This window comes from Peromyscus californicus, unplaced genomic scaffold (assembly GCF_007827085.1).
Source record: "Peromyscus californicus insignis strain IS unplaced genomic scaffold, ASM782708v3 Scaffold_9__1_contigs__length_137607984, whole genome shotgun sequence".
Lineage (NCBI taxonomy): Eukaryota > Metazoa > Chordata > Mammalia > Rodentia > Cricetidae > Peromyscus > Peromyscus californicus.
Window position 1 is genome coordinate 19,522,138 of NW_026294617.1, and position 12,287 is coordinate 19,534,424.

The 12,287-nt window shown below is 44.9% G+C and overlaps 1 protein-coding gene across 1 annotated transcript in view; it reads right to left on the reverse strand.

The window, feature by feature from the left end:
• Positions 1-2,063: 2,063 nt before the first annotated feature.
• Ankrd50 (ankyrin repeat domain containing 50) overlaps positions 2,064-12,287 on the reverse strand; it is a 37,144-nt gene continuing 26,920 nt past the window's right edge. The window contains exons 4-5 of the mRNA XM_052730882.1: positions 6,253-9,797; positions 2,064-4,866 (exon numbers count right to left, since the gene is read on the reverse strand). Coding sequence (XP_052586842.1) covers positions 6,256-9,797 — 3,542 coding nt within the window. The 3' untranslated portion in view covers positions 2,064-4,866; positions 6,253-6,255. The remainder of the gene's footprint in view (positions 4,867-6,252; positions 9,798-12,287) is intronic.

Below are 12,287 nucleotides of genomic sequence, written 5' to 3' on the forward strand. Positions count from 1 at the left end.
AGAGGATGCGCTACACCACCAGAAACTAAGGCAAGCTTCCAGGAGAAGATGTGAGGACTCTCAACATCCTATGAAAACGTAAGAAGCTACTGAGGGTGGTAACTGCCAACGGATGATGCTGGTTAAAAGCTACACATTAAAACACAGTAAGGAAAGTGGTTACTCTAACAGGAGATGCTGGTTACATCACTGATTCAAAGCAATAAGATATTAGAAGAAAACAGAGGACAATGCCCTCAGGACCATGAGATGAGAAGAAACAAATAAGGATCTCTTTTACCAATTAGAGCAAGAGGGCAGAGTCTGAGAAGATCCTTCTACATATTTGCATATATCACCCAAAGGATGTATTGAGAATGGCAGAGGAGCCTGCAAACCAGGAAGCCCAAGGGGGATCATGGGTGAGTTCTCTCCAAGTTAGAATATAGAATATCCTAATATGCTCTTATGCAATGCCTAATATCATTAGTTACCTGACAGATACAAATTCAAATATCAATGCACTATTAACACATGGCCAAACGAGGTGGGGTGGTGGTGGAAATTAAGTAACTGTAGGCAAAGATGTTCAGTGAGATTCCTATATAGAGTTGATGGAGTGGAAATGGATAAAATGACTTTGGAGACTGAAAGCAGCTAGTAAAAACAGTCTTATTGAAAACAAATGCATACACCCATGATATAGGCAAAAGCCTATGTCAGTGGCAGCATCTTAAAAGGCTCCAAACAGAATGAGTATCCAGTGTAAAGTGCGTTTAAAGGATGGTACATTCGGTCAAGAGTGGGCTACTGTAACATTCACAAAAGGACAAACAGGGTTGAGGAGCTAAAGCACATGCTGCTCAAGTGTGGAGGCCAGTTCCAGTCCCCAGGAGCCACATAGATGCTGGGTGGGCGTTGCTGCCTGCCCATTTGTAATTCTAGCACTCAGGAGGCAGAGATGGGATTCCCTGGGGCAAGCTGGCTAGCATTGGTGAGCTGTGGGTTCAGTTCAGGAGATCCTGACTCAGACTAAGGTAAAGAACAATCCAGACTCCGGATGTCAACCCTGGGCACACAAGATCCTACAGACACACATGCAAACCCAGCTGCATTGACACAGGCAAATACATACAACCCCCACATATAAGAAAAAAAAATCTTGAAAAACATGGAAAATATGGTACAAATTTCTAATCATCTTATTTTAATACTGAGTTGTTTTATTTATCCTGTAATGGAGAGTCTGGCAGGCAGCTGTCCTGTCCTCACAGTAACATTAGTACACACGTTGCATGATGAAAATTTCCCAGAAAGGCAGCGTGATTCCTACATGCATCTCACTATCAGCTGGCATCTTTCCAAATGCTGACCAGGCCCTGCAGAGTCCCTGCCCCGTCTCTTTCGTCCATCAGCTGGACTTGGCCAAGATATGTTTTTAAAATCGTGGAAGTATCACTTATTTCTGCTCAAACATCTCCTACACTAAAATTGCTTAGAATGTGGTTTTTTTTTAACCTATCAAGTGCATAAAAATATGAGTAAGTGAATGATTGCAGGAAACGATGAGTTCTAAGGAACTACATTAAGCCATAAAGTCATTAAGGAAAAAGAATTGTTGCCCTTCTTAGGAACCTCGCCTGGAAGGAATAGAACATACATAAACACATGGGCTTGCTGTCCTGGTCAGTGCTGGCTTTTTCTGGGGGAAAACAGTGTCCAGAGAAGGGACTCGTGCTTACCAAAGGAGGAACACACAACTTTTATTTAGAAAATTATCCATTTCCCCAGAAAATTAAATAACTGTCCAGGGTAAGACTGTAGTAAAACCAAGAATCATGCATGTACATGGCTTATCTGGTCACAGTAAAAAATGGACAGGGAATAGAAACAGAAAAGCTGTGAAAAGAACACTTATCAAAGTTGTGGAAGAGATAAAGGCCACATCTTGTTCTCCTAGCTTCCTTCGGCCAGTGTTATAGCTCATCGCCCATTATTTTTAATTATAAACTTAAAACAAGTTCTTACTGTAGGCATATCAGGCACATGCTGCTACTTAGAGTACAAAATTGGAACAAGGCATCTTCTGTAAAGCAAATAGATTTATTATGCACTTCATGTACATCGGGATGTTTTCACACAATATAATACAAGGAATAAAATAAAACTTTACACTGTGAAGTTCAATGTACATTTCCAGGTTATTTACACACCCCACACAGAGCGAACAATGGAAGAAAGCATTTGTCTGTCGCTATATTTGGGGAAAGTGTTGACGGATGGAGGGCGTTCAGCAAAACTAACAGTTGCACAGCCAAACAGCACAATGACTCGCTCCTGTCTCTGAAGTAGGTTTTGGTTGAGGAATCTGGTAGGGGCCGGAGAGAAAGGAACAAAGGTATTCGCTGTACACTGCAGGGCGCTGCTTCTGGTCCTCTTTCCCCCAAACTTTCCTGGACCCCCTCCAGGTGTCTACTTTTCTGACATTTTACCACCTGGCATCCAGTGACACTGACCTTCTGGAAGGGGTGTGAAGGAACATTACAAAAACGTTATAAACAAGTGACATCCCAAACAGCTGATTTACAAAATTTAAACATCTGAATTTCAAAAATAGCTATTTATTATTTATTTGTGGGACTGTTTCTTATCTTTGTAACAGAGCAGAAGCCATCGTTTTTCCCCAGTTGTGGTACTAGCCCCCTCCCCCACTCCAAAATGAACAAGCACAGTGGGGTGGCTGTCCTGCAGCCTCGGTCAGCCTGACCCTCGACAGAAGTCATTTTTGTTCTTTTCTAAATCATAATTGACACACACACACACACACGCACCCCTTGAGGAATACTTATGAGCACCCTATTTTTCCAGCGGGCTCTCCTCCTACCAACTGTCCCGTGCGTGTAAAGAGGGACACAAAAGCCCCTGGAAAATACAGATCCCTACTGCGATGAGCTGTCTTTGCCCTTTGGTCACAAGGTGCAATTTTGGAAAAGCAATAAAATTAAATAAATATGATTTCAATAATTCAAGGTTAATAGAAAAACTGACAGCTTTCAGGGTTCTCTTCCTTAAAAAGAAAAAAAAATACACCTAGTAAGAAGTCAGAGGCTCCTCTTCTATGGTAAACGTAGTGTGTGTGAGATGGAGTCACACTGGTTCTAGTAACAGGGTGTGATCATACTCATCAACAGATTCAGAAGCACACTTAAGGCTGCCTTGCAAGAGTCCTGTTAAGTGTCATTAATCAACGTCCCATAGGGACAAGAATTCAATCCTTGAAACATTCACATTTGATCTGTCAGTATCAACCATGCCATCACCTTAACTTTGAGTGACTCCATCAGCTATCCCTCATCCTGGTTATGACTGACAAATGACACACAGGAAGTGAGTTAGGCTGACACTGAAAAACAAAGCAAGGAAAGGCTTACACAAAGACTGAAGTGAGAAACACTCATCACAAGCAGTTACACATCTGAGCTTCCATGAATAACACTAAAAGTGCCCTTCACACATGATGACCATTCCTGGCCTCTCGTTAAAACATTCCAAAGTTTTCAGTAGTAGCAATGGTTTTGTGCTCAATTTCCAAATTCTCTTTCCCCAGTCCCCCTTAGCAACAGCACGAGGAGAACACAGAATCTCCAAGGCCTGAGAGATGAACAGGAGTACAGTGCTCAAGGATCAAACCATCCTTGGCTTCTAAATCATCCGGCCCATCAGTTGCACAGTCCATCTAAGCTGCTCCATGTTCCTGGTGCCGATGCCTCCCGTACCATGGCTTCCAGCCATCCTATGTACAATCGTGCAAAGATGAAAAAAGGAAAGAGAATGTGGCCAGAAAAGTGCAAGCCCATCAGTTCTATCAAATAACAAAACATATGTGCTCTGACTAATGGTTAGTGGTGTCACTTGTGATGGACAGCACATTGTACATTCAAGAACATCCATCCCACTAAGTCATTCAAATGTACCCAAATGGTTCTGACTGGAGCTAATTTAGTTATGCAGTAACTGGCAAGGGGAAATAGCTCAGAGCAGTGAGCTTCAATTACAATGACAGATTACATTTCATTTAGCTGAAGGAGGTGAGGGCTGCCAGTGAATGATTCAGGGATCAGAGTCATCCTTAGCTGGACCTGGAGCCTCTGTCTGCACATGTGCCCCCAGGCACTAACTGCTCTGTTCCTGAGAATGTCCAAGCTTCAGGAATGATGGTCTATCTACTTGCAGGTGGACTGACAGGCATGTAGAAGACAGCTCAGAGCCTCTCGTGCCTGTAGTCGGAGTGGCCAGCGTTTGCCTGCTCTGTCATTCCGCTCTACCCAGACGGTACCAGAGTGACTCTCCGCACTACCAGAATTGATGCCTGTGGAAAACTCATCACAAAGTCATTTTTTCACCTCCATGTGGCATCAACACAGAAATTCATTTTTGTCCAATGCTGAAGGTTAGCAGACAGAAAACAGTTGCAAGAATTGTTTTATTGAGTAACATTTTTAAATACACAAGAACCAGGCACACCAGACAATGCGATGGGACTGAGTACACGCCACAACGCAGAAAACAATAAATACGGAACACTGCCTTTGTGGAGACACCTGACTATGGCACATGCACATTTACCAAATGGGAAAATACTCAAAACCGGGTTTGGTTGTATCGAACTGCAGTTTACATCTCCATTTCTTCGGTGTGGTGGAGACTGCTTCAGCATGGGGGTTATGCTGAGAAGGGCAGCCTTACTGGGTAGGCACATGACAGTAAGTCAGGAAACAGTACTGAGAGAGTCACAGTCTGGCCAGCACATCCTCAGGTGTCTTGCTTCCATCTGGCAGCTGAATGGCCCTTCTGACCACAATGTCTTCTGTTTCACAGAAAGGGAAACTGGAAAAAAAAAAAATCTATTCTTTTCTTGTAGTGACAGTTTTAAGATCTTATAAAAGAAAATTATTCTACCAAATATTTACCTTCTATCATATTTTTACTAATTGACACAGACATATGAGTTTGCCTGCGTATGCAAGGAGCGGGTATTGTACCATCAGAATCAAGTATTTGGAGGCATATTTCTGAATTACCTTGGATTGGCCATCCATCTGTTCTCATATTAGGATGTTTAGTGATAGAAGATGTTTGTAATGATGGTGAATTTGTCAAATTCCTAAACTGTATGCCAGCTTGCCTGAATGTGACCGTCACCAGAAGTCAGGTCTTCTGTAAAGTCACTGGACATTAGAAAAGATGCTTAATGAAATCTTCAGTTGATTTATAACATGGAAAGGTGCCTCTGAGGAGCACCCAAGGTGTACAAATGAGCTCCTGCTACTTGTCTACCCATTTTTACCTATGCAGTGAAACATCCTTTGAGATCGAGGATAAAAAGATTCTTATTTAATAAAAAAAATACTAGTGATCTGAACATAATTCATGGTTTCCATATCTTGCCCCTAAATATGTAAATAAGTAAATGATAACCCATACCCTTCACCACGGTCCACACCTGTTCATGTTACCTGCCAACACTACTAGATGTCTATGAGAGTTGTTGTAATAAAACTTGATTACCAATTTAAATCAATGGTCTGTTTCTGGGTAAACCAATGAAATTAACGTTTGCCAACTACCCACTAGGCACAGCCCAGTGCTTCAAAACCAAATAATAAATACTTAGAAAACAGCCCTGTTATCTATCAGAAATCTCCTGGTAGCAGGAAATGATGATACAGGAAAAACTCTTAATCTAGAATTGATAGACGATATATTCATCTGTTCATCTACTTATCTAATACATTTTTACTGAAAGACTACCACAGATTCCAACAGCATTCTAAGCACATGAACTTAGCATCAAATATAAACACATCCCTTCAGTCTAACATTCTGAGGGGAGGAAGAGAGGGGAGATAAAAGAGTAAATAAATTAAGTATATATGTATGTATGTATGTATGAATCAACTGTGTATCACCTGTCACCCATTGTCTCTATCTCTATTACCTATTATCTTATTATTTATATAGCTACATATCTCTTACCTATCTATGTCTATTATCTATTACATATCTCATCATCCATGTATCTACACATTACCAATCTATCATCTACCTATGTCTATTACCTGTCTACATATCAGCTACCTACCTATCATTTGTCTACTATCTATTACCTATTAGCTATCCTATTATCTATCTATGCATCTGTATATGGTTTTATCAATCCTTTGTTCCATACATGCTTTGGATAGGTGCTAGAGTTTGGAGAATGCATCTTACCTCTCACAAGGGCGTTTCCTTCTTATAGTTGAAGCTGGGATCAGAACCCTCAATCTGGAGCTTCAGGGCTTGTTTAAGGTTCAGCTCTGTCTCTGAGGGAGGGAACCCCTCCAGCACCTCCTGATGTCCTCGCTCCTGCACTGTTCGAGGGACGGAGACCCTGCCCAGAAACACCTGGTTGCTCTGCAGATGGTAATTGGGGTTCGTCATTATCCCGTTCCTCCTCTTCTGCTCACCGCTCTGCTGGTGGATGAGAAACTGTGACTGGGCACGACTCCCATCCTGAGATGAGGGGCCCACAATTTTACACTGAGATTCCCCCGGCGTCTGTTTAGGTGGGCTACTGCCAGAATTAGCGACAGGTCCTCTTTTGTCAAACTGAGTCATTTCATATTCTAGAACCTTTGGCTGTGAGGAATTATTTTGTTTACCTTTCTTCCCAGCTGACCCAGACTTGCTGGAGTTTTCGGATTTGCCTCCTTTAGTTGATTTTGTTGACTTCAAACTTGGTTTTACTTGGCTCCACTCGAACTCACTGCTGGGAGAGTTATGGCTGTGTCCTAAGGACTGGGTTGTGGAGGAGGGGGACACGACTGACTGCCTGCTCCTGCTGCGTGGCAGCGAGTGCTGTTGGATCTGCTCCGTGAATGACAGGCTGTGGAAACTGTCAATGGGCACCGTCTGAGCCGTGGCTGTGGAGGAAGTTGTTCTCAGAGATGAATTTTTTGAGCTTTTCAGGGAATTGTTGGACAGAGATGACTTCTGCCGATCCACAGTCGAGTCTGGAGACTCTGATGGAGAGCTGAAGGCATGAGCTGGCCCGTTGGGCAGGCCCCGGAGGGAAGGCTGCAAGTCCCCTCCACCAGTACCACCAGAGCTGTTGGACCTGATGGTCAGAGACTGCATCTTGGACGGTGCCGACTGTGGAGGCTTCTGCTCCATGGTGTGGACAGGGGAAGGAGAGCAGCCATTCAGACTGGAAGCACCGTATTTCTCTAACAGCTTAATGATCTGAGAATGCCCGTTTTTGGCTGCCACTCTCATGGCGGTACGACCAAACTGGTCAGCGTGATTGGGGTCAGCGCCATGCTCCAGCAACACCTGCACCACATCTACATGTCCCTCCTGGGCCGCGATGCAGAGGGCTGTGGCGCCTTGGTTGCACGTGTGGTCCACCACGGCGCCATGCTCTATCAGAAGCTGGACCACTTTGACATGGCCTTGCCATGCAGCAGACTGCAAGGCTGAGCGCTTCTCATTGTCTGCGGCATTGACATCAGCATGGCAGGCAATAAGCACCCGTACCATCTCCACATGCCCCTGCCAGCAGGAGACATGCAGCGCTGTCCTTCCCTCTGCATCGCTGGCCTCCACATTTGCACCATTTTCCAGAAAATACTCGGCCATTGTGAGCTGGTTCTCTAAGGCCAGAATGTAAAGCGTGGGCCGCCCATCAGCATCTTTGTAGTTCACATCAGCCCCATGGCTGAAGAGCAATTCCACGATGTCCCGGTGTCCTTCCAGAGCAGCAACACGCAATGCATTTCTGCCGTCATAGCCTCTCTGGTCTATGTTGGATTTGTTCTCCAGCAGGATCTGGACACAGTCATAATGGCCCTCCTGTGAGGCCAAAATGAAAGGGATGCGCCCGTCATTGTCAATCTCATTTGTTCTAGCACCTTGTTCGATGAGAGCTTCACATATTAACCTGTGACCCTCAAAAGCTGCCATGTGGAGAGGTGTCCAGCCAGCATCATCTCGGTGGCTCTCGTCCAAGCCTCTGTCCAGGAGAGTGCGCACCACCTCCACATTCCCCTGGGCCGAAGCTATGCTGAGGACTGTCCGACCTTCACTGTCGATGCTGTCCACAGCTGCACCCCAGAACAGAAGTGTGTTGACCACCGAAGCATGCCCCATGGAAGCTGCAGCCAGCAGGGGCGTCCGCCCGTTGTTATCTGTGTGATCCACATCTGCTCCTCCTTCTAGAAGCAGGTCTACCACATCCACATGTCCTTCATAGGCTGCCACCAGCAGGGGGGTCATGCCATCTTTGTCACAGTGATCTACCTCAGCCCCTCGATCAATCAAGAGGCTTACGACTGACGCGTGGCCTTTGCTCGCAGGCACACAGAGTGCGGCCACCGAGAGCGCTGTTCTGCCGTCCACATCCTCGTGGTTTACCTCTGCACCGTGGTCCAGCAGGTGCTCCACGATCTCTCTGTGACCCATGTATGCTGCAGCTATCAGGGCAGTCCTCCCTTCATTGTCAGCCTTGTTGACCTCAGCACCATGTTGTAGCAGGTTCAGGACGATGTCCTCGTGGCCACCCCAGGCTGCTGCACGCAGAGCCGTCCGGCTGTCCGCATCTGCACAGTCCACCTTTACGCCAGCGTAAAGCAAGGCAGACACAACCTCAGTGTGGCCCCCCCAAGCAGCAGACCTCAGCGCTGTCCAACCGTCCTGATCGGTATGATTAATATTGGCTCCACACCCAATCAAACAGTTAACCACCTTTGTGTGCCCTTGTCTAGCAGCTAGAGTGAGTGGCGTGTGTCCATGGGAGTCTTCGATCTCTAAATCAGCTCCCCTGGAGACAAGCAAATTCACAACATCCAGACTGCCACTGTATGCGGCATTGGCCAGCAGAGTTCTCCCATTGGAATCACACTGATTGACAGAAGCCCCATTATCCAGTAATGTCCGAATGGAGTCCTCTCTCTCGAGGGCTTGCCGGACAATGCAGGAAGTGCGATCGTCCTCGCTGTTGACGTGAGCACCGGCTCGGATCAGCAGCTGCAGCACCTCTTGCTCCTTGGGTATTAAGGTGGACAGGGAGTCTTTGACCGGGGTGCCATTCCATATCATCCACAGTGCCAGTTCGGCTGGTTCCAACTGAAGATTTGAATTAATCAAGTGCAAGGCAAATTCTTGTGCTTCCAGGGGGGTCAGGTTCCGGGCCTGGCAGGTGTAGCTCATGGCCAGCATCCTGTGCCCTTCTGCAGCATTACACAGGTACTTTTGGGTGCAGTGCTTCACGTCCAAGAGCCACTCGGCAAAGCTGTGGTGAAACAGGATCTTGGTGCTGCCCAACCCATCCACCAAGAGCTTGGAGAGGACATCCAACTTGCGCTGAAAGTCTTCCAAGGTTAGAGACATATTTTTGGTCCACACGGCATGGTATAATTCTGTCATGGTCAGGGGCCGGCAGGCTGCAAGGATCACGTTCAGAATGGGCTGAACTTTGGCAAACTGTTTTCGGACAAAAAGTCTCTGGCAGAGCCAGAGATAGAGACCATTCAGAGTTCCTGGGATGTCTCGGATCTCCCGAAGCATGATGAAATTCTCTACAACTCCGTCCAGCACGCGCTCTAGATACAGGAAACACCCACTGCTCTTGATGTGCAGCTGGTTCAGAGTCTCAGCCGTCTCCTTGGTGAGGTGCTGCCGAAGTGCCTCCTCTTGATCCAGGCGGTGGAGGATGTACTGCTGTACATCCTTAACGATGTACGCCTTCCGAAGGTCATCCAAACTGATCTTCCGGAAACCTGCAGAAGACGGCCAGTAAGGCTGAGTAAGTAGAATATAGAGGTGGGCACGTGTGTGAAGAGAATGAACCAATACAGATAATCTGACTCATGGGTTAATGCCAATAAGAGAATCTACCAATACCTACTAGTATGCAAAGTAGTTTTTGTCATGTGGAAACATGTAAGAGACAAAGCAATGATTTCATTTTCCTACCAACAAATGTGGCTAGTACCTGGTTCTTGAAGCTTGATGCCTTTCAACCCCTTTGCAAGAAGCATTAAGTGGAAACAGATAAACATACACAGCTATAGAAGTATCTTGTAAAGACAGTCTGAACAGCAAAGCTGTGAGAACCAAATAGGTTTGTTTTTACAGGATAAGCTTTTTCACACAAATAACAGCCATTTCTGCCCACCCGTTTGACTGCGTATCAACCTTAATGTGAATGGTTTGGATCAAAACAGCGTATCACCAGTCACTTTCTTTATATCACATTGCTTTATGATATCAAATTAAGATAATTAAATCTCAGGCTGTCAAGAAATAGTTGGAACCAATTAAGATGCAAATTTCCAAATTACATTTGTAAAACTCTAGCACGGAAAGAATAAAGCCACTTACTGAAAGTCAACCAAAGCTAAAACCACATTAGTGGTGGCTACTCTAAGTTCTTCAAAACAGACTATGACAGCAGCTTCTAAAGCAGAAGTTCTCAACCTGTGTGTCGTGACCCCTTTGGGGGTCACCTATCAGATATCCTGCAAATCAGATATTTACATTACAATTCATAACAGTAGAAAAATTACAGTTATGAAGTAGCAATGAAGTAATTTTATGGTAGGGGTACACCACAATAATAAGGAACTGTATTAAAGGGTCTCACATTAGGCAGCTTGAGGACCACTGCCCTAAAGGGACATCAGTGTACAGACTTGGATTTATCAGGTAACTATTTGTCTCATGGAAGTAAAAGCTACAAATAAACTCATCAAGGCTGGTGTGTGTTAGGAATGGCCATTCCCAAACCACTGGAGAGCAAAACAAGACTGTAGGCGACCCTTACAGAGAACAGACACTCCAGAAGGGACCATAGCATGTCTGCCAATAGCAGCAGCCTCAGGTACAAAGATCCACGCTGTTCTGGGGATTATGTGGGTCACACAGGGTTTGGTGAGTGTGGTAAGTCGAAGGTGACCCCGACATCTGCTGTGACCAACAGGACTGAAAAGCTATCACTGAAAAACAGGTCTGGGAAGAAGACAGATCACTTCAACTATCTGAACCCAAGCTTGAAATACTTGAAGGAATTTTTTTGAAAAGCACAACCTGCCAACGACAAACAAGATGAAATAACACATGTGCAAAGCCCTATATATTAGAGTGAGATCTATAAACACGCACTACACATGCACACATACAATACCTAAATCCTTCACCTCAGAAGACACATTTTGAAAGAGGCTGACCTACGAGGAAGGTTTAGAATTGAGTTTGGCCTGAGTCTGGCCCCTCCCCCTTCCCTGACCATGTCAGAATGCTTAGAATGCGCTTCACAGCACAGACTTGGCCTTGTTACTGCCTAGTGTGGATAGATGCACTTGAGCTTATCTTCCATAAAGTCAATACTCAGCTGTCTAATGAGCTCATGGGTGTGCCTCATGCTGTGTCCCTTTAGAAAACACACTTAAAAGCCAGGCAGTGGTGGGCACGCCTTTAATCCCAGCACTCAGGAGGCAGAGACAGGTGGATCTCTGTGAATTCAAGGCCAGCCTGGTCTACAGAATGAGTTCCAGGACAGCCATAAAGGAACCCTGTCTCAAAAACCAAAACCAAAAAGACTCAAAAACCCACACTTTATTTTGCTTTCATTTGGTAGCTGTATTTTAAGCGTTAGAGTTTCTGTAAGCATAATTTGGCCAGTGGCATCTTTGTTGATTCGGCTGTTTACTGACAATTGGAGATTTAATTATTTTAATTTGATAATATAAATCACACCCCCCTCAACCTAAAGAAAGGCTGAGCATATCCCCAGGAACGTCTGGCATCCCACATATCCTAGCCCTTTGAGATGACTGGCCTCCAAACCTCTTCCTGTATGGTAACTTCCTAGTTGATTTACAAAGTCACTCAAACAGTTTAGGGTAAAAAGGAACCCACCTGTAGAGGTGGTGTATGACTGTGATCCCAGTACTGGGAAGCTGAGGCAGGAGGATTATGAATTTGAAGCCAGCCTGGGGTACAGAGCAAGTACTAGGCCTATGGCTAATAAATGAAACATTACCAAATTGGTATGTAATAGTGTTTTAAAGTTTCCAAAGTAATGTGCACACAGATTGATCTATGTGAGAGATTATATAACCCATTATGCATAAATATCTATAATTTAAGCTAATTAACTAAGATCATCTGATGAAAACTTGAGATAATAAAAACAGAATTGCACTAAGCCTCCACAGTGCCAGGCCTGATGCCTTCAAAGTGGGCTAAAGAAAATGCAATGAGTCAGC